The sequence below is a fragment of the Neurospora crassa genome, linkage group IV, assembly GCF_000182925.2.
Source record: "Neurospora crassa OR74A linkage group IV, whole genome shotgun sequence".
In the NCBI taxonomy this organism is placed as follows: Eukaryota; Fungi; Ascomycota; class Sordariomycetes; order Sordariales; family Sordariaceae; genus Neurospora; species Neurospora crassa.
In genome coordinates, this window is record NC_026504.1 from 477,425 (window position 1) to 503,758 (window position 26,334).

At 53.3% G+C, this 26,334-nt stretch overlaps 5 protein-coding genes across 6 annotated transcripts; 4 read left to right on the plus strand and 1 right to left on the minus strand.

Annotated features, from left to right (window-relative positions):
- Positions 1-201: 201 nt before the first annotated feature.
- gh7-2 (glycosylhydrolase family 7-2) lies at positions 202-2,687 on the minus strand. The gene is made up of 2 exons (XM_954018.3): positions 1,485-2,687; positions 202-1,397 (listed from the first exon to the last, which is right to left on the minus strand). The coding sequence occupies exons 1-2, from the start codon at positions 2,082-2,084 to the stop codon at positions 669-671; spliced, it is 1,329 nt and encodes a 442-aa protein (XP_959111.2). The 5' UTR covers positions 2,085-2,687; the 3' UTR covers positions 202-668.
- Positions 2,688-2,875: 188 nt separating this feature from the next.
- NCU04855 (C2HC5 finger protein) lies at positions 2,876-5,152 on the plus strand. The gene has a single exon (XM_954019.2). The coding sequence runs from the start codon at positions 3,049-3,051 to the stop codon at positions 4,783-4,785; it is 1,737 nt and encodes a 578-aa protein (XP_959112.1). The 5' UTR covers positions 2,876-3,048; the 3' UTR covers positions 4,786-5,152.
- A 2,667-nt stretch (positions 5,153-7,819) lies between these two features.
- On the plus strand, positions 7,820-10,635 carry gln-2 (glutamine-2). Of its 2 annotated transcripts, XM_011395811.1 has the most exons (10): positions 7,820-8,324; positions 8,436-8,508; positions 8,580-8,612; positions 8,684-8,706; positions 8,850-8,956; positions 9,021-9,064; positions 9,124-9,300; positions 9,361-9,762; positions 9,829-10,023; positions 10,108-10,635. In XM_011395811.1, exons 1-10 carry the CDS (start codon positions 8,322-8,324, stop codon positions 10,149-10,151), a joined length of 1,101 nt encoding a protein of 366 aa, XP_011394113.1. In that variant the 5' UTR covers positions 7,820-8,321; the 3' UTR covers positions 10,152-10,635. The 2 variants fall into 2 exon arrangements, with proteins under 2 accessions (XP_011394113.1, XP_011394112.1); XM_011395810.1 differs by having other exon boundaries at positions 8,113-8,324; positions 9,829-10,496.
- Positions 10,636-10,696: 61 nt separating this feature from the next.
- Positions 10,697-12,353, plus strand: NCU04857 (2-hydroxyacid dehydrogenase). Its single transcript, XM_954021.2, has 2 exons — positions 10,697-11,262; positions 11,375-12,353. The coding sequence occupies exons 1-2, from the start codon at positions 10,772-10,774 to the stop codon at positions 12,165-12,167; spliced, it is 1,284 nt and encodes a 427-aa protein (XP_959114.2). The 5' UTR covers positions 10,697-10,771; the 3' UTR covers positions 12,168-12,353.
- Positions 12,354-20,520: 8,167 nt separating this feature from the next.
- Positions 20,521-25,488, plus strand: nst-4 (Hst3p). Its single transcript, XM_954023.2, has 2 exons — positions 20,521-21,152; positions 21,221-25,488. The coding sequence occupies exons 1-2, from the start codon at positions 21,027-21,029 to the stop codon at positions 25,076-25,078; spliced, it is 3,984 nt and encodes a 1,327-aa protein (XP_959116.1). The 5' UTR covers positions 20,521-21,026; the 3' UTR covers positions 25,079-25,488.
- Positions 25,489-26,334: the final 846 nt, after the last annotated feature.

Consider the following 26,334-nt stretch of genomic DNA (forward strand, 5'->3'; position numbering starts at 1 on the left):
ACGCCTCAGATTCTGAGGGAAAACATGATGAAGATGTTGGACATTTGGACGGGATTGGTTCGCGGCAAACGGCGCGGGTTATCGTGGACAGTAGGGAGTAGTTAGGCGTCGTTCAAAGAGACAAAGGGAATTCAGATATCGGAACTGATGTAGCATCTCGGAAATGGAAACGAAGTGATGATTGGTGATGATGACGTGATTAATCAGGATCTAAGCTCGTGGATAGCAATCTGTTCAATGTGATTCTGATGAGCGAAGATTCAGGATGATCAACTGTTCAACTTACTGTCACCCTAAGAGCGCTGGTAAGGACAGTGCTGCCACGATTATAGGCCGTAATGAAATGGACGGTGATCGTGATGTGAGATCGATGTTGAAGAAAGAGTCGTGCCGAGGAGACGGGCGTCCTGAGAACTGGAAGCAGAATATCGAAATGAAGGACGGATTTTCACTTCGTACAGGGGCACAAAGCAGCACTGCTATGGACATGATCTTTGAAAATGCTGCGCGGTATATTGTTGTGATATCTGCGGTCGATAGAGATGGAAGTCCCCAGAAGACATCAGTGTAGAGCTTCAACACCAAGCCCTCTTGAACAACACCAGAACAGCAACCAGTGGCTCATGACGGTCAGCCATGTTCCTTTTGCCTCCCCTTGGCCGTTCCCTTCAAGCTTCAAAAGTCGACCCAATCTCCCCACTCTTCACATTACTAAACTTGACTTCCGTCCAGCTCGCGTCCCTCTGGATATCATCCGCATGCCCTTCCCCTGGCAAACACGGGCCTCTTTCTGTCCCAGGCTGTGTCTCCGGATCAGCACCGGGAGGAAACGTCCCATCCAGCCACTTCATCGCGCTTCCCGCATCATGCCACACGCTGAAAACCAGAACCATGCCCCGATCCAGCGCCTCGCCCATCTGTCGAAGTCCGCCCTGGTTGGCAAAGGCGTTGACTCCCCCAAAGATCTGCTTGTTCTTGGCGCAATAATCGTCGGTGATGGTATCGCTCGTTGAATCGAAACCAGGCACGGCGATGGTAGAGGTGCTGATCAGTTTGCCATCTTGGAGGTACAGCCGCTTAATGGCCGACAATTCCTTCTCCCCGGCGCTCGTCGTATTGCTGAAGAACTGAGTGACCACGGTGAAAGGGCGGGTGGTGTCGATTTTGTTGCCCTCGCCGCGACCGTAGTAAGGGTGGTCACCGAGGCGGTAGGGGTTGTAGTCGCAGCCGTCCTTGTCGCAGACGGATTGGTACTTGTCGGTACGACCGCAGAGATCGCCGGAGCACTTGTAGAGCGCGGTGACGTTGCAGGGATGAGGAGTGAAGGCGGTGGCGCGGGAATTGGCTTCCCAGATGTCCATTTCGTTGCAGCAGGCGCCGTAGGATTCGAGGTTGGCCTGGGGGGTTAGTTAGTATGCAAACTTGAGCGGAGCGATTCATTCAAGAGGGCAACAGGAGGCAGCAAAGAGAAAAAGGAATTATACCTCGCCGTTGATGAATGCTGGAGTAGGGCACTGGGCATCACAGTAGCCCGTGCCATAGCTTGCGCCGGCTGGGTTCAGCGCGCTCTTGCCTCCATTGGCAAGCATCTCGCTGAAGTAAAGAGCTCCATTGGTTCCGCATGGGAGCTTGCTGACGTCCACGTCAAAGGTAAACTCTTTGTCTAGGAGCGAGAACATGTCGTAGGTCGTCTCGTTGGCAAGGAGGTAGACTCGCGGGGAGACAAGACTAGTGGTACCGTCGGTCCGGTTGACAAAGAGATTCAGGGTAAGCTCGCTACCGTTGGTGTGAATCCCGGATCCAGTGTAGTCGACGCCCTCGAGGTTACAGTTGGCAGCACATGTCTCAACGTCGGGACATACGGCTGGGTTAAGACCGTTGACCTTGCAGTTGGTGTAGTCGTCCGTGTGTACCCATCTGTAGTCAGAGTCGAGGACCAAGGATGTGTCCTTCTGGATACAGCCGTCGGCAACGGTACACGCCCATGTTGGAAGTTTGGGATGAACTTCGGGTGTCAGTTTGCCTGGCTGTTGAGCGGACACGGCGGCGACCAGCAAGGCCGACAAGAGAATCCTTCGTGACATGGTCTTGGGGCTTGAGCAGAACAAAGCTCGCCTTTGCTTGAGATGGAAGACATGTCGGAAGAGCACATGGCGCGGCCGGTTTATATCGCAAATGCGGACTTGTAGAGGATGTTTCCAATCTTCTTTATCTTGGCCCTTTGTGATGGATCTCTGTTTCCTTCTCCCGGCCGTCGGCAGCAAAGAGCCGGTAGCGAAGTGCTGCCATAGTGTCTTGTTGTTCTGTATCCTATTCTCTACACTTTGCACTCCTTGGCGTGAATCGGCTCTCGTGGTCGCATTCCACTTATAGCACCGCGTGTTCCTGGAGAATTGGTCCCCCAAATCTTGGATGATGATTGGCAAGTCTGATTCTCGGGTGGATAAATCGGAGGATAAAAGCAAACGGGATACTTGCTGCCGCGAGCCGCCCGGAACCAGTCAAGCCGTCTTTATGCTGACTTCCTAGTGGGTGACGAGCAGAATAACTCTTGATTCCGGAGCGCCATTCTTTGAAAGCTATGGTTCAACGTCGTGCCAAGCTGTCAAAATTGGAACAAGTTGATGACGCGGGGAACGAAGATCCGGGATTGAGCACCGAGAACGGAGATCATGTCGGGGGAGCCTGAACGGCGCCGGGTGGGGCCGTGTCTGCCCTCTGGAAGCCGAACTATCAAGCCTCACTTCCTTCACAAACCGTCAGCCACAGAGTACGTATTTGTGGCGCTCACAATTCGAGATCTCGTAAGCCCCACCAAGCCAGCGATTACGTTATCGCCCGCCGCTTTCCCAACTTGGCTCAGGTCGCCGGCCGGCGTAGACTCACCAATTCCGATGTTTACCATTGACATCATCACTCATACAACTACAAAACATGCCGAATTTTTGAACGGCTAATTGTTGGCATTTCACATCCCAAAACCAACAATAACACTCCCGATCGCCCGTTGTACCGCCCATCAATCACCAGACAGATCCGCCGGAACCAATGTCGCAACAACAGCTCTCCCGGCTCCTCCCTCTGCCGGACGAAGACCTCAAGCAAGTCCTAGATTACGCCTCGACGCTCTCCAAGACCGAAGCCATTGATCACTTTACCAATCTTCTCGGCGATTCCCCTGCCGTCATCGACTTTATCTCTACTTTCAACGCCCGTCGCGCCGACCCAAAAGCGCCGCCAGCCCCGTCTTCTGCCGCCCGAACGCCGTCAGCACCCAGCTCAGCACAGAACTCGGCTCCCAATTCAGATATCGATCGAGTCCCGAAGCCCCAGCGCAAACCGAAGAAGAAGCAGGGACCATTACAAGCCCAACCTTCTCGTCAAGTCACAAACTTTGCCCTTGCGCCAGGGACGAAGGCTTACAACAAGAAGGATGCGGATCTCGAATACATCTCGGCCAGGTCCAAGCCAACAACACCATCGAACGAGCAAGCCGGAGGGCCGAGCAAACCGCCACCACCACCCAAATCTACCGCACAACCCGCTCAACCTACACCAAAACTACCGCCATCGGCCCACGGCACATTAATCTCCGACCTAGGCAAACCAAAGCCCAAATCAAATCCCGTTTCCCGCACCTCGACGCCCGGCCCAAGCAGCAATGGCAAGAACAATGCCACCAAGATTTCCATCGCCGGCGGTACTCCCATGCACGGCGCCTCCACCGCCCTCTCCGACCTCGACGACGCCATCCGCCAACTCGAAATCACCACCAACCCCACACACACCTCCAACTCATCCTCAGGCATCGCCTCGCGCCGGTGCAACTGCGTCGCGGCGCGCCATCCTTTGCTCGCTGCGGCGCCGAACTGCCTCAACTGCGGCAAAGTGATCTGCGTCAAAGAAGGTCTAGGCCCCTGCACCTTCTGCAGCCACCCATTGCTCTCCCCCTCCGAGATCCAACAAATGATCAAAGAACTCAAAGCCGAGCGCGGCCGTGAGAAAATGGCTGCCGATCGCGCAGCCAACAAGAAGGCTGACGTAGGCGGTGTGCCCAAACCATTTGCTCGACCGAGGGGGTACGGTGATGAGTACGAGGATGCGCCTACGTTGCAGGAAGCGGCAGCGAAACAACAGGCTCAACAGCAACATGCGCAATCAGCAAAGCAAAAAGCTATCGAGCAGCGCGATAAGCTGTTGAATTTCCAAGCGGAAAACGCGCAGAGAACGACGGTCAGAGACGAAGCGGCGGACTTTGACGTCACGGCAATGGGAGGAAGCATGTGGGCTTCCCCTGAAGAGAGGGCGCTAGCGCTCAAGAAGCAGCAGAAGCTGATGAGGGAGATGGAGTGGAATGCCCGCCCAGAGTACGAAAAGAGGCAGCAGGTGGTTAGTATTGATTTGGTGGGCAAAAAGGTGCTCAGAAAAGTCACCAAGGTGGAGAGACCTGTTACTCCAGAGTCTGAACCCGACGAATTCAGTGGGCCGGGGGAGTATCATGTTGCCCCGTCGTCGTCGAGGACGAGTGGTGGTGGTGGTGGTGCGTTTAGCAAGAATCCCTTGTTGGGAGGCATGATCAAGCCTGTGTACGAACCACCGGCGGATTTGAAAGAAAAGGGGGCCGCCACCGAGTTGGAAGGGAGGAGGGATAAGAGTACAAGGTGGAGGAGGGTGCAGGATGATCGGGATGATAACGAGGCCGTCATTTTGGATGGGGGCATTTACGGAAGGAGTCAGGAAGTAGCGATGGATGCGATGGGGGGTGGGGATGATGAGCCTGCTTAAGGGTGAGCTGGTGGTGGTGGTGGTCTGCCGTGGTTGCGAAGATAGATTGGTTCCAACATGAATACCTATGTTTGGTATTGGATGAGCCGGTGAATCTGACCGCTGATGATGTCTCGAATGTCATGTGGATTTTAGACCTGTCTTGGACAGGCCAGTTGAGAACCTCAAGCCAAGAGACAGACAAGCATGGCTTATCATAAGAGCTTTCGGCCCATCGCGATAAGAGCTTTCCCTCAATTCCCGCTCCCTTCTAGGACTCAAGTACAGTACCAAGTGGAATGCTCCACCCCGTTATCAATCAGCCTCATGTACCATCAAGGTCCTCACAGCGGCCTGAGTCGGCATTCTTGTAGGTCGTGAGATGTACCACTTATCGCGGCTCATACGCCGTCTACCTCTAGTCTAGCAGGTGTGTAGTCGACGCATGATGTTGCCCCAGGTAGTGTACTATTGTACTCAGTGGCTTCAGTCTTTAATGTCATCAATGCTCATCGAGGCCTTTGCGGCGGCTGTAATCATGGCTGTTTCCCCTTTTTTTTTTTTTTTTTTTTTTTTTTTTTTTTTTTTTTTTTCTTTCCGAATAGCATCATGAGTCCAACTCCAATCCCGTTTTCGAGGTCTTGAGCGAGACTCCTAAAATGCTATCGCGAGATAAGAGTGATAAGACTAGCTCCGTACGCCGCCGCGGCGGTGACTGAAGCGGGAGGTAGGTAGGTAGGTATAAGTACCTAGGTAGTGTAGGTCCTCGTAGGTCTGATGTCTTGCCCCGCATGATTGACCGAACCTCCACACAGCCTTACGGTTCGCCCTATGATTTTTTTCCATTCTCATCACAATTCACTGTCACCGTAAAAAACAAAAAAAAAAAAAACCAAAAAAAAAAAAGGCTTGGCCCGTCCGCCCTGCGTGATGTCACACTACCTACTCGTCTCGCTGCCTGCCTCCGGCGACGGCGACGGTAGGGCAAGACCCATCCGGGTCCGGTTTTGCTTCGCCCGTACGTACTGAAACAGGTAAGACAAATTGCAACATTCCAGAAGCACAAGTCACAGGAATTTGTAACCGTACACTAGACTAGTTGTAGAGAGGTGTAATGTGGTGTAATGTGGTGTGGTATGGTGTGTACCCCCATTCCAAGAGTTCAGCCCAGTTCGTCATTCGTCCCCTGGAAATGGAATGGCTTCCAGGTGGTGGGTAGCACGGGAGAGGAAACAAAAAACATGGAAATTGAGACACCATGGATGGAAAACCCCGCGTGCTTCGTCCTCGCTCATCACTAGTTGCCCTGTGTTCAGTCATCCTGCAGTTGAGAGGTCTGCAAGAGAAGAAGTGAAGTGGAAGAAGAAGTGGAAGCTGGGAAAGAAAGCTGGGCGTCACCTGGCGTGGTCACTGCCTGGACTGGACTGGACCGGTTATTCGGGACAGCTTGCGAGCTTCTGCTTGATTCAGTTTTTGAAAGTGGAAGCTCCAACAACGAAACGACGACGACGACGAACCAGTACGGTGTTCATCCAATCACAGCTCAATGATAAGAAAAGGCGGAGCCCCACGTGTGTCTGCAGTCTGCCTGTCTCGCCTGTGCAGTGCACCTGAAGAAAAATGCGGGGTGGGCATTGAATATTGATAGCAGCCAGGCCAACAGCTGAGCTGAAGCTCGGCAGGGGCCTGAGGGCTAGGGGCGGTCATCGAGGGGCAGAGTGCCAGAGACCAGAGACGGGGGGGGGAGCCATCAGTCATGAGATTGGATAAGAAAGTCATTGAGTGGCCAATGGGGCGGTGAGGAGTGCCTGATTATGTGTAGATAGGCTGAAGACGGGTTTACCTGTCATATACCGGTGCCAAGGGATTGGAGAAAGTGCAGTGTGCTGAGGTGTGGGTGATGCGTGCAGTGCGGTGCAGTGCAGTGGTGATACGACGGAAAGCTGCGCTTTGAGGCGGATGTACTGTACCTAGGTTGAGTGGGGTAGCGGGGACGGGTTTCTTTCATCTTCTCGAATGGAAAGGGAAGGGGAGACCTGGGAACAATGAACAGATGAAGTCCATTTCGGTGATCCTGTGAGGACAGAGGGCAGAGGGCAGAAAAGCAGGAAAGCGTTGGTAAGATGGATTGGATGGATGAAAATACCAAAACACGATTAAGGAAGGGAAGTCAGAATAAGCATTCGTGAGGTGTATCCCAGACAGCGTCCCTTGTGAATCTCCACGGCGGGAGATCAGAGGTCAACAGCGCAGTAGCGTGTCACTGCACCTTCCTCTGTCGGGTCTCACTGCGAGCACTCTCCAGTCCCTACTAACAAAAAGCTTGGAATCACCACTTCTGTGACCTTTGGGAAGGGTGTGAATGGTGGTTGCAGGGACCTACTGGAGGCACAAGGGGAGGATGGGCCGATGACCGGTGGAACCCTATTCCTCCATCGATTCTTCCAGGTTGATCCAAGGATGGAAAGAGAAGCAACTGAAGCTCATGCGGATAATCCGAGACTTTCACGTCGTGTGTCTTTTGTTTCTGACATTCCGCCTCGGTCACGGATGATGAGATTGCTATCACGAAACAGAAATATACACACACACACCGCAAAAACACAAACACATCAGATCATGATTGGACCGATCACCGGCCCTTCTTTCAGTCTTGTTCCAAATTCATCCCACTCGAACAGTTCAAGCAGCCAAGCCACCCTCCATCAAACGATGGGTTCAAAGGAGACACGCTCTAGGTAGTGTACATACGCCCTCGATGCCTCGGGGGTAAACAGGGCCTCGGAGGCAACCGAATGGCCAATGCGCGGGCAATACGGGTCCAAGGTGGTGGTCGTGGAATGGGGACATCAGGGGGAGGAAAAGCAACCATGTCCAGTTTAACACAAGTGACCCGCCTGGATTATGGACTCGATGCTATTGTTAGAGGTATCTTTTGTCCGTCGGTATCGTATCTTTTGCGGTTCGTATCAGGTCACCTCGGCTAGTCCCATCAAGATGGACCCCGCTACCTCATCATAGCTACCTCATACCTCTACAGTCTACACCCTACACCGCGCCAAATAGCTACACACTAGAAAAAGTCTAGACCCAAGGCAACAAACGCAGTGACATGTTCGGATGGGATCGGATGGTAACGTGAAAGTCACGGGTGGGCAGCACCATGTTGGTTTCCAGACCGCACCGCAGCATGGGCACACTCGGCTGCTGGCTGACTGCGCCGCAACCGTGACGGGAACCTAGCGAGCGAGTTTCCTTATCTTTGACCCGTTCCCGTCGCCAGGAACGCGCGCGTCCTTTTTTTTTCTCTCTCACCTCTTCTATCTCTCCATTCCATTCCAATTCTCTCCTTGTTCTCCATCACCACTCAGTCTTTGTGAACACGTTCAACGTTGGGACGTGGTTGTTTTTTTCTTCGAATTTGCGACTGCGACTTGCGACTTGCGACTGCTGCTGCTGCTGCTGCTGCTACGTGCTAGCGAGGTGTTGGGACTTTTGCGACATCATACATACCATTACCATTACAGACCTAATACTTACACAACTCACACACCACAATGGTTCGTCACCGCCGCTATCAAAACCACCACTGCTTCTTCTTCTGGGATCCAGTTCAGACCTTGAAACCACACAATCGAGAACAGACAGGTTAACAGATGGCTTCACAACAGGCTACCAAGGAGTCCTTCGCGTCCAATGCGGCCATCTTGGCCAAGTTCCGCGATCTCGACCAGCACGGCAAGAGTGCGTTCATGTCCGCCTTTTTGGTGTTGTTATACCACACTAGTAAACACTGACATTTGACGTCAAAATAGTCATGGCCGAGTACATCTGGATTGACTCTGAGGGTATGTGCTTTTCCAGCGGATTGTCAAAGGAAAAGAATGGCAAATTGACAGACAATCTTTCAAACTTACAGGCAACACCCGCTCAAAATCTCGCGTACGTCTTATCGCCACCCTGCTCGGGATCAGACCACCACCACCACCCATCTCCCGTCACCACTGCAGCAATTGGGATTTGCGCAACCACCAAGAGGAAGTGACCAAAAGGGAAATCAAGACTAACTTTTCCATCATAAACAGACTCTCGATGAGAAGCCAGAGGGCTACAAGCCCGAGGAGCTCCCCATCTGGAACTTTGACGGTAGCTCAACAGGCCAGGCTCCTGGTGACAACTCGGATGTTTACCTGTAAGTCATTATGCGCTTGATAGTGATGATGAAACAGGGGCATCATTTATTGACCACTTCACAGAAAGCCGGTCGCCGTCTACCCCGATCCTTTCCGCCCTCCCAACAGTAAGCCACCAGTCCATATTGCAACCTGCATATCGTCTTGTTGCTCACTGTACATATAGACATTCTTGTCCTCGCCGAATGCTGGGATGCCGACGGCACCCCCAACAAGTACAACCACCGCCACGAGTGCGCCAAGCTCATGGAGCTTCACGCCAAGCATGAGCCTTGGTTCGGCCTCGAGCAAGAATACACCCTTCTCGATCTGAATGATCGTCCCTACGGCTGGCCTCAGAATGGTATGTCTCTCCCATCGGCTCATCCATGCCCATGTCCAGACACACACTGACAACATGCAGGCTACCCCGCCCCGCAAGGTCCTTACTACTGCGGTGTCGGTGCCGGAAAGGTTGTCATGCGCGACATTGTCGAAGCGCACTACCGCGCCTGCCTGTACTCGGGCATCAAGATCTCGGGAACCAACGCCGAAGTTATGCCCGCCCAGTGGGAGTTCCAAGTCGGCCCCTGCGTCGGCATCGAGATGGGCGACCAGCTTTGGCTCGCCCGTTTCTTGCTGCACCGCGTAGCTGAGGAGTTCGCCGTCAAGGTGTCGCTCGATCCCAAGCCCATCCCTGGCGACTGGAACGGTGCCGGTCTACACAGCAACTTTTCGACGGTCGAGATGAGGAAGGAGGGCGGCATGAAGCAGATCGAGGCGGCCATCAAGAAGCTGGAGGGAAGGCATAAGGAGCATATTGCTGGTGAGTTTGTCCGATCAGAGGAAGAATGGAGTGGGGTTGGGACGGAGGCTAATGCGGGGAAAACAGTCTACGGCGAAGGCAACGAGAAGCGTCTCACCGGCCGTCACGAGACGGGTGCCATCGACACCTTCACCTACGGCGTGGCCAACCGTGGCGCGTCCATTCGTATCCCTCGCGAGTGCGCCGCCAAGGGCTACGGCTACTTTGAGGATCGTCGTCCTGCTTCCAACGCGGATCCCTATCTCATTACTGGCATCATCAGTACGTTTTTCCTTTCTTTTCTTACTACCCTCTTTCCGTCCTATGGTCCACAGCAAGGTACTGACATTATACCTCTCTACTCAGTGGAAACCTGCTTCGGCGCGGTTGACGATGCGGTTGAGGCCTAGAAGACGTGTCCCTCCAAGACAAAACAGTCAGGACGTTTAAGATATGAGGTCGAGAGGCAAGAAGCGTAACAGTTCCGGGATACAGTACGGACGGATGTAGATGGATGATATGAGGGCAATGATGGATTATGGACGATGATGATGACTGAAACGAGAAGGAGAAGGAAGACGACGATTCTTGGCTATGGGTGGCTTGGAGTCGATTGAACTCGCAGTGCTTTATTGTCTTTAACAGCGTAGGTCTGGATGGATGGAATGGAGAACAAAGAAAGTTAAACTCATACAAGGTCGTTGACCATCTGACAAACGGTCAACAACTTCAACGGCATGTTGACTGAGCCATGGAAAAGAAGGACCAAATGTCGAGTTTCGTGGCAACAGGAATGAAGGTGGAAGAGATACTTGATAGACGCAGATCGGCGATAATGCCGAGACTGGACGGGACGGGACCCCCACGCCCTCCCGCACCCGCCAGGGTTAACGGACCCCATAAAACCCCGGGAAGGATGACGCGAGATAGCGCCAGACCAACCCCGCATCGCACTACGGGAACGCCGCTGTCGCCGGGATGTCTTCCGTCTTGGAAGATTGGTAATCATTCCCCGTCGTCCTTGAATTCCATGACTGTGACAATTCCGTCTCAAAACAAAAGACATTCCGATTCCGGTTCAACATCAAAATCAACATCAACACCACGACCACACCAAAAGCACCACAACAACTTCACAATGACGCTCATCAAATTCTCTTCCCTCGACAACGAAACAAAGACGAACCCAACTCTCAAAGGCCACAAACTCGTCTTCATCACTCCCTGGGAACCAACCCCAGACTACATAGACTCTCTCCAGAAACAGTTTCCCGACTTGGTGATTGAATGCCACAAGTCCGAATGGAGGGCCCCCGGAACCGGAGCAGGGGAGTCTCCTTTCCCCATTGAACAGTGGAAAGACGTCACCATCGCCTTGACTTTTACCTATCTCCCGCAACCGAAAGATGCGCCCAAGCTGCAATATGTCCAGCTAATCAGCGCCGGAGCCAACCATATCCTGGATCATCCGCTTTTCAAAGAGACCGAGGTCGAGTTCTGTACTGCTAATGGGGTCCATGGGTTTGTCTTTTTCCCCTTTCTTTCTCTCTTTTTTTTTTTTTTTCCTTTTTTTTTCTTCCCTTTTTCTTTGTCCAACCCGTCAGTGCGTGACTGACCAGAAGTACATCGATAGGCCCCAAATCTCCGAATGGCTCCTCCTCACCTACCTCGCCTTCAACCACCACCTCCCCCACTACCTCGCCCTCCAACAACAAGCCCACTGGTCCCGCGCCAAGTCCGATTCCATCCAGGACGCCACCGCCAAAACCGTCGGTATCCTCGGCTACGGCGCCATCGGCAGGCAAACTGCCCGTCTCGCCGTCGCCATGGGCATGCGCGTCCATGCTTTCACCCTGCACCCGCGGCCCACGCCCGAATCCCGCAAAGACCGAAGCTGGGCCCCCTCCGGGATGGGTGATCCCGATGGCATCTTTCCCTCTAAGTGGTTTTCTGGCTCCTCCAAAGAGGACTTGCACTCGTTTTTACGGTCAGGGTTGGATCTCCTGGTGGTTTCCACTCCTTTGACGCCGGGGACGAAGCACTTGTTGGGTAAAGAGGAGTTTGAGGTTTTGTACAAGGCTTCGCCTACTGTTAAGGTTATGAATGAGGAAACGGGAAAGGTGGAGGAACGGGGGAGGACGTTTGTTAGTAACATTGCGAGGGGACCGGTGGTGGATACGGATGAACTGATTGAGGCGCTGGAAAAGGGGTGGATTAGAGGCGCGGCGCTGGATGTTACGGACCCGGAACCACTGCCGGATGGACACAGGCTTTGGAGCACGAGGAATGTCATTGTTACGCCGCATGTGAGTGGGGCGAGTACGAGGTATAATGAGAGGGTGTTGGCGATTTTGGAGGAGAATCTGGGGAGGGTGGGTAGGGGGGAGAGGTTGGTAAATGGGGTTAGTAGGAGGGAGGGGTATTGATGGTGATGGAGGGGAGGGACAAACTTGAGTAGGACTAGGAGAGATGCAGTTGGGACTAAGGAAAGTGTTGGGATGGGTGGATGTTTCTTTTTGAGCGAGTGGGATACAATAGAGGTACCTATGGAAGCGATGTTTGTTAGATCTTTGATGGCCGGCAGGAGAATATGAAAGAGGTTGTGATCGTGACCGGTGGCTACCGTCGCTACCTGGTGTTTGCGTGTGCACGTGTGCTTTTTCACGCAAGTAAACACTGACTCTTTGCAGGCAAAGAGAGAACGAGAAAGATCTGTGTTTGTGAGCCCAAGCAGTGGAACCTACTTGAGAGCTTCTGCGCAGATATTGATCTGATCAAAGTCTCGCCCGTCAAGGTATGCTCCTTCCATCCTTCGATTCTTCTCTTCACCGCAAGTGCTAACCGTTTCTCGGCCTTGCTCTCACCGGGAGTGTAGCTCACCATGGGAAGAAGAACGATAGTAGGACGACTGCCTATACTTTGAACGACGACTTCCATCATCCTCTCCATTGAGGGAGCTCACCGTTCATCATCTCAACTCACGCATGCTCTCCTTTCAACAGCGCCCGCTCTTCACCGATTAAAGCGGTCGACCGCTGTAACCAAGTCCGACTGTTGCAAAAGACAAACAAAACCTGCCGTCTTTTCTCGCAAATGTGCTTTTCTGTCCATAACCCTTCCTGCCAAAAAGCAAATTCTTTCCTTTTGACTTGGGACACCTGGACGATCTCCTGCAGCCACTACTCTCGGCTCTCCTCAATTCCTGAGCCTGTGAAAGTTCTGGAGACGGCTCGATACCTATAAGAAGACTGGTCTTCCCATGGGAGATGAACAATTCTTTTTCCATCCAGATCGGTACCGCTTTCTTACCCCGTTTGTTCATTACTTCGAAGCCCACCAATCTTCAACACTTTCAACTTCCAGTTCACGCCTTATTCGAACTTCGCTTCACTGTGTTCATTATAACATCGCCGCTTTCTCATCTACTCTTCTCTTCTCTTCGAAAGCTCACAAGCCTACAGCACTTCCGCTTCTCAGCTTCTCCCTTCTTCCCCCTTTGCAGGGTCCATGACATGGAACTTCACCGCTTTTCCATCATTTTTTCCCCTTCAGACCGACCACGCACCACTCACGCGCTTCGCCAGCAACTTCTCCAAATGAACTCCATGGCTGAACCACTTGCGAAGCACCAACGGCCTCTGGATCGTTATCGCTTCCAATTTGCGATGGTGCGCATTCCGCGCCAAAGTCTGCACCGAACTCCGTACCGAACTCCTCGTCCTCATGACCTCCGATGGCCGGCAACAAGAACGCCAGCAGCATCAACAACAACAACAACAGCAGCGGGAGCAGCAACATCTGGAACGACAGCAGCTGGAACCAAACATCTACACCAGCTCAGTTTCGAAAACCAGTAGCTGCGGTGCTTCGGTCATCTACGGACGACTTCTGGAAATCCTCTCGACTCATATTTTCCTAGAGGCCTCCTGATTCTGAAGGTCCCGATCTCGACACCATCCCGGTGCTCTCAGACTTTCATCATCATCACCAGCGGACGAAGAAGACTGGTTATTAGACCAGATTGTTGCGAGTCTCGCTACAGTAGCTCGCGGCGATCGGAGAGCTGCAAGTCCAACTTGGTGCCGGTGGGAGTTTCGAGGCTTTCCGAAGCAAAGGAGAAGACATGTATAATCGAGGAAAGCAGGACGTGGACCGGCTTCAGACGGCCAGGCCTCAAGCCAAATCCCAAAGAGCAGTGCCCAACCCGGGACCGGAAGGCGGCTGCTACAAATAGAACCTTTCCATGTGGCAGGCGTGCAAATTGTTACGGGACAAATGAACCAAGATCGACTTTGTCACCTGGCGTGCCCGGGAGAACTTCTGCGCAAGAAGGTGCACTTCGCAGAGGGGACGAAAACCCCCGACGCCGGACACTCTCAAGAGTCCTCTTCGATGTTCTCCTTCCAGAAAGCCAAGGCATGTGCCATAACTTACAGCTGGGTTGTGATATCATCTCCATGACATATAATCCCAGGGTCCCCACGCCTTTGGAGCAGTCTTGCCGTTTTCACCATCTTTACCCGCTCCATGATTTTCACCATCCTCAGCTTCACCAAGAGCTGTTCCCTCCAACAAGCGGTCTCCACAAGCAGCTCCCACAACACCCACTGGCAGCTCCCGAAGTATATGACGCAATCATCCGATCCGTCATTCTACTACCATCGCAGACACTATCGACACGATCATCGACGATATCAGATTCAAGATCTACGACACAATAAAGCATCTTGACATCTTTCATCCCGAGGAGATCCCTGTCTGATGATGTAGATCGGCTTTGGCGGGTGCTGATTTAGTGTGCGCGCCCCGCTACACCCTCACCACCAGACCCAACCCTCCTGCTACTGCCTTTCTGGCTTTCTTGGGAAGGAAGGAAGGAAGAAGGAGGGCCGCTTGGCCAGTATTCTGGCGGCGAAGGCGGCTGCCGAGGAGGATGATGAGTAGACAGGTTCCGGACTGATTGGGGATCAGATTGGCACCCACAAGGAACACTTCTGTGCTGGATGCTGGGTACCTACTTGAGATTTTCTTGTGTTCTTGTTCCATTTCTCTCGGTAAGGTTATGTGGAGTATTCAACCTCTGCCAATCGCCACCGACATGAGGGTGATGATTACCACTAGAGCAAGGGCAGCAACCGCAGAACAAGCAGAACCCGCAAATCAACCAGTTTATCGACCCCAATTTCGATGATCCCGAGGGCCACACGCATGATTTGCTCTGCAACCCCCACCCACAATCGCCTGGGTGACTTGATCACCGCGCTCACAACGCTCATGTGGGAGACATCTTCCTTTGCCAATACTTCAATAAGCCAAAGAAGTTCAAAAATATGGCTGCCATGATCGGAGCGTCAAGTATCATCTCCTGAATATCAGAACGAGGGAAGGGCAGAGACATGGCTTCCCTTCCTGCATTCACTTCCAGCACCATGGCTATATCCCATTGGTGCTGTGTGTCGCTTCGTGGCTGTGGAGATCACGGGGTGTTTTGAATGTCTGACCGCAACGCGGCCGTCTCTGTACAGGCACTCATAAGGCTTTTAGGTGCTGTGTTGTGCATTTGTGTTCGTCGGATTTGTGTTCGGTAGGTTGGCAGGTTGTTTTGAGGGTTTGACCGCAATTCGGCTCTGTACACTCAAAAGGCTTGTCGCTCTCGGAGCCAGGGTGCTCAAGAGCCTGGAAAACTTGGGCTGCTCGCTCGCTCGAGTCAGCTTGCCCAAGTCACCCATCAGTGTACTGAGGAGCTCAGTTTCGAGGGAGAGAGAGAGACCCTGAGAAGCACAAGGGCAGACACTGGAATTCCAACTATCACAGTTGGTCGACTCAGACAACCACCTCGACATATCGCCTTCAGTTTCCCAACAATCTCAGTGGCGGCTTGCATCGTTCTCTTTGCTTGATGCTACGGGTCGGTTGTGCTCTGCAATTGAACCTCAAGGAAGGGAAGCAACTGTCCACCGCACTTCCCAAACTAAGAGAGGGGGTTTCTGCTGCCAACTTGATCAACTGGGCATTCAACTGCCCTATCGTGCCTTTGGCCGCTGTCTATCTCAGGGCCCAACTTCCAACGATGACAGTCGATAGGTAGCGAAAGGGGTCCGCTCCCCTCTTCGCCTGGCGATCGTTCAACGCAAGAGGCACCACGCAACTTTCAACACCTCACCTGCCAATTCAGCCCCAGTTGGCGACTCCCGTCCTTCACCGGCACTTTCAGGTCCCAAATCAAGCAGCCGCTCCAAGCGTTTGGTTGATCCCAATCAGTCACAGGTTACTAGGTAGAACGCGGCCGGTCTCAACTTACATGCCGCATGCCATATCGGCATTGGGTTCAATCACGTCTGGAACCAAAACACGATTCTCCAGTATATGGGCCGCCTCTATCGGATCGACTAAAATGAGGTGCCGCCATCCGAATCACCCAAGCACCAGAACATTTGTTGAAGCCCTGGATTAAAGATGAAGCATCAACGGCCTCTGCCATCGCCTTTGCATCTTTGCTCGGGATCCGCCTGAGTTATCCGTGCGGAGAGTCGCCTGGTTCTCGTTGTATGGCTTCAAAGACGTCGCCCAGCCGGTCGATGTCATGGAAATCTTTCAGCGACAACAATTTCAGTCCCGTTGCGTCCATGTCGGATTTGTTGTGCTTGTCGAGGGCCGTGAATGTGGTCGCTCGAAGTGTCGGGATGTTCGAAAAGGCTTGGGCAATTCCCCAGAATTGACGATGAGGAGCTTCACTCGTTGTTCCAAGCAATATAAGCGGTGTGTGTGTTTTCTGCGCGCAGTCATCTCCTGGACGCTTTGTAAAGCATACCTCACTGGGCTTCTCCGGGACTGTATGTCCGTCGTTCGTTCTCCTTCGTTCACCATAATGCGTTATTAGCAACATCAACGTCAACGGGAAAATGGCCTCCGAGTTAAGCATACCAGGTAGGTAATTTGAACACGAAGCCCTCACCCGTTTCGAACACACAATCACAAGCAACTTGGAGAGCCGTTTCCTCCTTCTCTCCCTCTTACCCCATCCAGATGTTCTGGCATCATAGCTGTCTTCAAATCCAGACCATGGGCGAGGTCTCCAGACGCGGTGAGTTCCCGGACATACGAATCACCACGGTGCCTTCAACGCTGGAATCTTTTCCCTCCTCTTTGGGACGTGATAGTGTATATTTCATCAATGAAGTGGCGCACGTCTCCGACGCGTCAACACGCTGGTATGTTTGCGTCTGGGAGTGAAGGTTTTGATAAATGGTTTGGATGAGATGGCCAACGAACGATGAGATGAAAAAGGGAGGATACCTTGCGACGATAGGCTGGTGGCGGTGAATTGCCCATTTCGTCTGATTCACGTGTGTTGGATCGGTTGGGGCGTTGGTCAATTATCGTCTTGCATATGATGGGTCCAGGGAAGTCGGTCTTGTCTGCCAGATGTTTTCGCAACGGAGTCTGGAGGGGGCCTGGTGAATTGGTGCCCTGGAGGTTGTGGTGCCTTGGAGAGAGATGGTCTGATTGGCGTCTGAAACGCCGTCGACCCAGGTTCAAAGACTACGAGAGACGTTGAGAGAAAGAAGTCTACTGTCGAAACCAACTGCCTTGATCGCCAGAGAGGTGCGGCGGCAGGGAGAGGGCAGGTGTCAAGGCAGATGGCAATCTTCCCTTCCGTCAAAAGGGGTGACTAGCCTAGGGTCTTGTTCACGTCGGTACAGGTAGAAAATTCTAGTCTACCACACTCTTGAATTTAGTTTAACTCCTCTAGTCGCCTTTGTATTTGGAGTGCTTTGGTCCAGAACATCGTCCAAAACGCACTTGCGGCAGTGATAACTGTCGACATTGTTGCGGCGTGGAGCGACATGAAATGAGGTGTGAACAAGAAGAATAACAAAGTTAGGTACTAACGATGTTGAAGAGCAAGGAATCGGGTCGAGAGATTGGGCCCGGACGGGAGAGGGAGAGGGAGAGGGATCTTAAGGGGCTAGCTTTCTGGGTGGCCCGCCCAACGGATCGTAGCCCTTCCATGATGACAGGCGCATGGGCATTTGGCCATTGAATGCGGAATAGTCGGCCGATGGATGTATTGGAGTATGGTGGAAATATTGCACAGGAAGGAAAGCCCATCGGAAAATTTGACTGCTGGTGGGCATTCGAGCTGACTGCGCTGACGCTGGAATTCAATATCAGGATGTCGATGTCGGTATGTGGCGGTTTGGTGATGAGAGCGGCCTGGACCGTCTGTGGTTGCTGGGAGCGGATGCATCCATGGTGAGTTGACTACAATGAGCACTCGTTTCTTTGCCAACTTCCATTCGAGGCACTGGGATGTGATCCAGGTGAAGAGGCTCGACATGGAACGTTAGGTACCGTGGCCACAATGCCCTCGTTGGAATTACAGACCAGCTTGACAGCTTCCCAAGTGGCAGCCAGAGCAGTTGGAGGTCCATCAAACACCATGGAATCCATACCTCAAGCCAAGAACAATATCCTTTGTTCAAAGACGAGCATAGAAGACTGAGCAGAACAGTGGGAGTGGTCACTTGGTGGACACTTGGAACAATCGTTGGCTTGCTCGGCACTGTGGTTGGAATCCTACCTCTACTGATCAGAAAGATAATCATCAAGCTGGTACAATCCCGATACGCCACCGAAGGACCCTGACACGGGTTTCCCCCGCCTACTCCCGTTGAGGAAGTAGCGCATAGCATTACCCTCTTTGAGGGAAGCAGCAATCCGATCAACGCAGCCTACTAAAAGCTCGATCGTTTGACGGAATTGTAGAAGAGACACTTAGACAGATCATCAATCAAGACATCTTCTGAGCTACGCTGTCACGCATCAAACACTGGCTTTATGCAGTGGTAGTGTAGCTCGACTGGATCACCAGACTTTTTGCTCTCGTAGGCTGAGCAGTTCGACGCTATTAAGGACTAGGACATCCTCACAACGGCCCCCCCGACACCCGTCCTCTGCGCGAATCTCAGGTAGTCCTGAAGTGCACGAGCAGGCCGACTCTCACTATATACATGGGGATGATGCGGCGGTCCAAGGTCCCCTGCTCAGAGGGATTCCCTAGCGGCTTTCTCAAAAAAAAAAAAAAAAAAAAAAAAAAAAAAAAATTGGGAAACATACTGCGAAATGTACCCCGAAGTTGCATCAGTGCTAAAGCGTTCAGCTGCGGAAATGCGGCTAGTATCTGAGACGTGAAATACATGAAGCGGCTTCAATCGTACATTCCGCTTCACCACCACATTACAGCCAGGAAAAAAAAACTCCAGCTCTAGCTAGCGATTCGACTTTGTTCCTGCAACCAGAATTGAAGAGGCAAGCCACGTGCTCCAGTTGCATTCAGGGAGCAGCACATATATTGACCGACCCGAGCGGGTTTAAACAAAATGGCGTACTGACAAGAGGGCAGTCAACTGACCACTGACTACCGCGGAAACCCCAATCAGGCCTACATATATCATTCAACTTTGCGGGTACCTACGTAGGTAGTAGTTTCTATGATTCCACAGACGGAGCGCAGCAGGGGATGATGTGCGGTACGGGTAGTAAGTAGCACTGAAGGGAGGGGGGGGGGGTTTTTTTAATGAATACCTACCTCAATGAAAGTATCGAGTTGATGGGCGTGGAGAGAAGTGCGAGTCCTGTAGAAAGCGGATGATAGGGTACCTAGGTAGTGAGTTGAGGCCGAGGCTGTATATAAAGACTGAGAGGAGTAATTGGACTGGAGTTCCATGTCGGAACGGGTCCGTAGCCGTAGAAATAAGCGGATAAATGTCGAGAAGGAGATCGGGACTTGAGATGTAAATCTTCCCGATCAGCTTTTCCATCCTGAATTTTTATTTTCCCTCTTCAACTTCTTGTGTGACTTTGAGTGTTTCTCCGTTGCCGACAAGGCTGTAAGTTGATATGGGGGGTTAGCTAGCGAGCTGGGATTATCATGATAGTTGCTGCGGCAACCCCCCTGTAAATCAACAAACATGGCGATCGTCGTTGAGTCGTTAGGAACATGCAGTTTTGCTTGGTGTATATATGCCAGTCATGGATTACAAATTCAGCTGAAACTTGATGTCCCATTGTATTCGACCTCCGCCTTGTCCGTAAAGCATTCAAAGAAGAAGGTCCGGTGAAGTGATACACTTGTTAGCAATCATCATTGTTGCTCCTCCTTGTTTGCTGCTGTTCCTTGTTCAGGACATGGCAGAGGGTAGTAGAGTGTAAAGGACCAGACCGCCCAGTATTGATTAAGACGCATTCTTCGAAGTTTTAGACTTTAGAAGCTGGTTCGAATTCATCTTTGGTGGAACGAAGACGTCAAGGAGTAGAAAAGGAGACAAGTGAGACATCGGCCAGAGAGTTGACCTCCAGCCCGGCCGTCAAAAGCAAATGGAATCCGGCCTGTCACGGCGGCAGGCAGGCAGGCGCCAAGCCGGCGGAGGGCCCAGCCTCTACTTAGTTCCAGGGGTGCACGGTCGGGTGTGTGCCCGCCCCTCAATTGGTTGCTGCCCTGTGATGATTCTGGAGGTTCTGTGCCCAGTGAAGCATGGAACCCTGCTAGGTAAAGTGGAGACGGGACTCCCCGCGTGTGCCATGGCAGCATTTAGGGCGCTGTAACACTCTCCTTACAGTGGCTTCAGGTACCTCCAGCACGCCGTCACCTCATGTGGATGTCCACTAACGGCCGCGATCCACAAAATCGACGACTTGGAATCCACTTTGACCACACAGAAGTCAACAAAAGATTCTACAACCGGGACTTCCATTGTCACCAGACTGACTGACTGACTGAGTGCCCGTCACTCGAGAGACTGACTGCCATCGGTCCATTGCAACGACACCACCACCACCACCACCACCACTCCAGTCAATGTGAGCCCCAACCGCACACAAGAGGGTTCTCCCGCCATCATCATCATCCCTACTAGTCGAGTCGACGAGCCTTGTCATCTGTCAGACCAGCCAGCGGCGTCAACATCGATATTCCCGACGCGTTACTTGTCTGCCCACCCCAGCGAGAAAACGACGAAAGAGCGAGGTCAACACCACAGCCAAGGCAAAAGACGAGCCATTGACAAGTCACCCTACTTACATCACCAGCCACCACCACCTACCAAGCAATGACGCTCTAATCCTCGGATCTCTCTGCCATCACACGCGCACCCGCTGGACGACGACCGTGCCTGTTGTCGCCTGTCTTGTCGTCCTGGCGTCTGCTTGTCGGTGGCTGTTAGAGTTTTTAACAACAACCTACAACCACCACCACCACCACCACCATCTACCGACGGCCGACCATGCCTACAACCCACGTCGAGCCCAACTCGGAAGCACTGCTTCAGGAAATTGCGAATTCCCTCTACAAGGCCAGGAAGGTCGTCGTCATCACGGGCGCTGGAATCAGCACCAACTCGGGCATTCCCGTGAGTAGCATTCGGCAGCTAAACAACGCGCGCCCCCTCTCCTGCTAATAGCCCTCCCAACACCGCAGGACTTTCGATCCGAAAATGGTCTCTACTCCCTGATCCAAGCTCAGTTCGATGCCGCCGCCGCCGAGAAGCAGAATGCTTCCCAAGAGTCCGAGACGTCTGCTAATCGACCGGCGAAACGACTGCGAATCGACCCTCAAGACGCCACCGGAAAAGACGTGAGCGACTCCGAGCTACCTGGTACGAGCGCAGTAGCGGAGGAAAAGATACACGATTCAATCACAGTCACCACCCCTCAGTCCAAGATCACCAGCAATAATGGACAGCCCTCAGACCGCCCTCCCCATTTCCAGACCTCTCCGCCCACCCTCGACTTCTCCCATCTGCGCGACGACCGCGGCCTGGGCTCCTCGCCCTTGTCCTCGCCTCCGCCGGTTCTACTCGATCCCTACCGTGACAGCTCATCTTCGGGCTCTTCCCGCAGTGGCAGTATCTCCTCGTCTGACTCCGACAGTGAAGATCCATCGTCCGTCTCTACACCTTTCCTGACGTCCCAATCGTCGTTCTCGTCCAAGAACACGCTACCCAACATGAAGGGCAAGGATCTCTTTGACGCCCAGATCTGGTCGTGTCCCGTCAAGACATCCGTTTTCTACACCTTTGCGACCACCCTTCGCCACAAGGTGCGCGCCGCCGAGCCAACGACCAGCCACCACTTCGTCAGTGTTCTCCGTGACAGCAGAAAACTGGTCCGTTGTTACACCCAAAACATCGACCAGCTGGAGGAACGCGTCGGTCTGGCCACGTCCCTCGAACTTGGCGCCGGTAGCCGCTACCGTTTTTCGACGCGAAAGCCTGCAGGTAGCCGGCCCAAGGATGCAGATCAAAGCCAGGAAGAGGACCGCCCCTCGTCAAGTCAGGGACAAAAGGAGACTGAGTGCCCGCCAGCTAGTCAACCGCCGGCTTCTCAACCCGAGGCTTCGCAGGATACATCTTCGCAACCGGCCGCCCCTAACCGCGGTGTCGAATGCGTTTTCCTCCACGGATCCCTGGCCGAGCTTCGATGCTTCGTTTGCGCCCGAACCGCCTCATGGGATGATGCTGATCGACAGGCGGATACCCTAGCTGGTCGGCAACCGACCTGCCCCCACTGTGCTGGTGCGACGGCAGCCAGAGAGGAACGGGGCAAACGAGCGCTGGGAGTAGGCAAGCTTCGCCCGGATATTGTGTTGTACGGCGAAGAGCACCCACATGCTCACCTCATCAGTCCTCTGGTGCAACACGACCTTTCTCTCGGACCGGATATGCTTCTCATTCTCGGCACCAGCATGCGAGTCCATGGCCTAAAGGTGTTGGTGAAGGAGTTTGCCAAGGCTGTCCATGACAAGGGAGGCAAAGTGGTGTTTGTCAACTTTACCAAGCCCCCTGACAGTGTATGGTCGGATGTTCTTGATTTCTGGGTGCAATGGGATTGTGACGCTTGGGTGGGAGATCTCCAGACTAGGAAGCCTGCGCTGTGGTTGCCGCCTGGCACGGTTCTGCCGGAGGAGGAGAAGGCCAAGGCTAGCAAGGCCAGAACTAGTGGTGGTGGAGAGACTAGCAAGAAAAAGGCTGAGAAGGCCGCCGACAAAGCAGCCGACAAGACTACCAACAAGGACAAGGCAGTGGACAAGGACAATGCCGAGAAGGACAAGTCTGACAAGACCGACGAGCCTCCGACATCAAACAGGAGGAGGGAAAGCGACAACAAGGGGCTGAAAGCACTGGTCGAGGCAGCAAACACGGTCCAGGACCAGTTCGCCATCGAGGCCCTGAGTGCCTTGAAGAAACACAAGGTAACTCCGGAGGAGATGAGACAGCAACAGGAGTCAACCGGAACAATCGAGGTTGAGATGCCGCCACCGCCGGCACCTGTCACAAAGACTGCTCATAAGCGACCCACGAGAGCCCCGAGGGAACCCAAACTTAACCCCGATGCGAAACGACCGGCGTCTGTACGCGATCATAAGAACAATGCGGCACATCTGGTTTGGAGGATCATGAGCAACTTGGAAGTCATCAGGAATCTGGAAAGAGAAGTGGAAAAGCAAGTGCCTGTTCCTGCTGAGACGACTACCAAGGACAAGTCGAAGGCCAAAAAGAAAAAGGTTACTGCTTCTCAGAACGACAAACCAAAAGCAGCGGCTGGAAAGAAGCCTCAGCCTAACCGGGACAGCCAACCAGCGGTACAAGTGTCTGCCAGTGATGCAGGTCGCAGCGTTCCAGAGCAGGACGAAATCCAGGTGGACCTTGAAGCCGACTCCATCACCGCGGCGGTTAAGACTCGCAAGCGAAAACGGAATGTCACATGGAAAATGATACGGGGTGTCGAGACCCGCGTCTCTCTCGATACAAACGGGACAGAGGTCGCTCTCCCACCACCACATCACCCCCATGCTACTGCCGTCCCGGTTAACATCCCATTCAAGGCGCCTCAGCGTCAGCGCTCCAAGACTCCTCAGCCTCCTCAGCCTCCAGCGCCGCAACAGACTCAACTCTTACCGCCAGCAACGATACCCAAGAACCGAGCGCTGCCGAAACCCAAACCGCAGGCCCCTCGAAACCGAACCAACAGCGGTGCTAGCATACCGCCGCATACAGCGATACATACAACCGCAATCTTCACACCCAAACCTCTCGCCAACCTCGCTGTTGAGGTAGTTGACAAATATGACGCCGGTTTCGAAGAGACTGATCGGCTGATCGCTAGGTACCATGAGCTTGCTTCGAATTCGCAGTCTCGCGCCTCCACTCGCGCTTCCAGTCCGCAGCCGAGACAAACTGAGACCCCCAAGGAACACCAGCTACCGCCCCTGAATATGAGGAACCTCAACAATGCCCAGACTACCGTTCCAAGCCGAGGTTCAACCGTCACCAAGGGGGGCAGAAAGAGGAGTAAGACTGGACCCGCCAATGGCTTGCTTAAGTTGCAGGTGTTGGAGCCCAAGTTCGATACACCCGGACCGTTGTCAGAGAACGTGTTGAGTCCTAATGTTGGCAGCCCGCCATTAGGTTCGAACGGACCGAGAGGTAGGATGGGCTCGGTGCATCAACCGCAGGGACACAACGACCAGGAGAACCAACCACCAGGCCAAGAGCAACATGGACAGCCGCCGGCAGACCAACAAGAACTGTGTCAGCAGCAGCAACAGCAGCAGGTCCCGCCACATGGGCAGCCAACCAATCAAGCCCGCAACCCTTTCTTCTACTCGGATCCTCTCGCGTCGCAACTGAGTTTCCCTCCTAGGTGGGGGGATCAACAGGAACAGCAGCCTCCGTCCCAGTATCAGCAAGGCCCTTCCCCCGCGAACTACCCAACTAGGTATTGGAGTACCACCGCTCTCGATATGTTTTTCCGGCCATCCATGGATGCGCAAAAGCAGCCCTCGCAGGAACAGGAACAGGAACAGAATATGGGCCTAGGCATCCAAGAACCCGCACTGGCGGCCACGCCCGCGCTTGAGACAGAAGTCGAAGTAGACGACCCCTGGATGGAAGCCGCTCGCCGTGTCCGTCAACGCTTGCCTATGGGGGGTGACCTCGGCGCGGCAGCACTTGCTCAGCTGGCAGTACAAGGAGCTCCAGTACCATCGACACTGCCGTTTTCGACAGTTCTTCCGGCAAGGGGTGTTCCAGCGAGGTTTTATACGCCTTTTCAGGCTTGGCAGCAGCAGAGGTTGGAGGAGATACGGCAGCAGGGACCACCGCTGGGACAAGGCGGGCAGCGGCAGCAAATGATGGGGGCTGAGCCGGGGTCGATGGCTGGACCGGGGCCGGCTCCTGGCGCGGGACCAGGTCGGTGGCCGCCGGGGTGGTCGGCGGAGGAACAGTTGAGGCAGGAGGCAGCCATGATGCTGAGTTCCATGAGAGGGAGCGCTTAGGGAGTGTTTATCAAGGAACATTGGCATTTATGGATGGGGTGTGGGTCATGGGCATAGTACTGCATGACCAAGTTGGGGGAGATACCACTTGGCGAGGTCGTTTGGGAAGAGAAGGATACCCGAACTACCTCTACTAAGCGGAATAGGATTGCATCGATGTAGCATGTTACGGAGTATGACTACGGAGTATGACTACGGAGTATGACTATACGGTGGTACGAGTGCGGAGTACAGATGGATGAACATGTATAAATAGCATATCAGCACACGAGGACATAGCTTTGTCCTTTGTTCAACGGCGTTTAGCGGAGTTTGGTCGTTTTTGTAGACTCCCTGCTACATTTGGGCACCTCTAGGTAGATGTAGATGTACTATATACCTGTCCTTGGCATATCAAACCTCTATTTTCCTATAGATATAGCCACCTACTAGGTGCTCATGGAATTTAGCGTGGAGGCCTGGGAGAAGACCTAGGTTTATGGTCGTGCCTGCCACTTCCGTTCCGGTTGTTGAAAACTGGAGTTGGTGGACTTGGCTCTTGGGAGTTGACTTTGTCACCACCGACTCAGACACTCGCACCACTTGGAGGGGTGGCTTAGTTTGTCGGCCACTTGGAGTTTTGGAACAGCCAGGGGTAGCACTGGCCATCGTGGTCTTGTCTTGTTGTTCCACATTCACTTCTGCCACCACCTCTGTCACTGTTTGGTCGCCACCTGGCATCCACCTCTTTTGGCCGGCCGTGCTTTGGCTCGACATTGATCCCATTGACTGCCGGCGCTTCCATTCACCGACACTCCCTTCCTGTGTACCTCTATAAAGCAGGATGTTTTTGGTTCCCGCATTTCCTCTCTTCTTCACTTGCGTCACAAAACTCCAAAAAGCAGGATGTTTCGGCTCTGCCTCTCCCCTCAATCCCCATCCGTCACAAAACCCCAAAACCAGGAAGCCTTTTTCGCTGGGATCGCCTTCCCAGCCTCCTCCAAGACTGTCAACACTCTATCAATCAACAACAATAGCAACAGCAACAGGTACCTACGATGCTCTCAAAGTGCCTCCAGCCCGGCTGTGCCAAACCTCCTTGGAATGGAAAGGCCTACTGGGTATTGTATTACTAACCACCTGCGCTCGACAATGTAAGTCTTGCATGTCCCAGTCCTGCATCGATGCATTCCAGTTTCCCCAGCCCCTTGCGGTCGCAGGAACTTTCAAATTGCAAATCGTCACGGCCGCAAGCGCAGAAGAAAGCAACTTACCTC

What these genes read in the sequence shown, in the direction of transcription:
- gh7-2 (XM_954018.3), bottom strand. Translation starts at nt 2,084, where the DNA reads ATGTCACGAAGGATTCTCTTGTCGGCCTTGCTGGTCGCCGCCGTGTCC. An exon ending in CAGCATTCATCAACGGCGAG is followed by an intron (nt 1,398 to 1,484) that starts GTATAATTCCTT and finishes CTAACCCCCCAG; the next exon opens with GCCAACCTCGAATCCTACGG.
- NCU04855 (XM_954019.2), top strand. Translation starts at nt 3,049, where the DNA reads ATGTCGCAACAACAGCTCTCCCGGCTCCTCCCTCTGCCGGACGAAGAC.
- gln-2 (XM_011395810.1), top strand. An exon ending in TCTCGACCAGCACGGCAAGA is followed by an intron (nt 8,509 to 8,579) that starts GTGCGTTCATGT and finishes ACGTCAAAATAG; the next exon opens with TCATGGCCGAGTACATCTGG. An exon ending in ACACCCGCTCAAAATCTCGC is followed by an intron (nt 8,707 to 8,849) that starts GTACGTCTTATC and finishes CATCATAAACAG; the next exon opens with ACTCTCGATGAGAAGCCAGA.
- NCU04857 (XM_954021.2), top strand. Translation starts at nt 10,772, where the DNA reads ATGACTGTGACAATTCCGTCTCAAAACAAAAGACATTCCGATTCCGGT. An exon ending in ACTGCTAATGGGGTCCATGG is followed by an intron (nt 11,263 to 11,374) that starts GTTTGTCTTTTT and finishes GTACATCGATAG; the next exon opens with GCCCCAAATCTCCGAATGGC.
- nst-4 (XM_954023.2), top strand. Translation starts at nt 21,027, where the DNA reads ATGCCTACAACCCACGTCGAGCCCAACTCGGAAGCACTGCTTCAGGAA. An exon ending in GCACCAACTCGGGCATTCCC is followed by an intron (nt 21,153 to 21,220) that starts GTGAGTAGCATT and finishes CCAACACCGCAG; the next exon opens with GACTTTCGATCCGAAAATGG.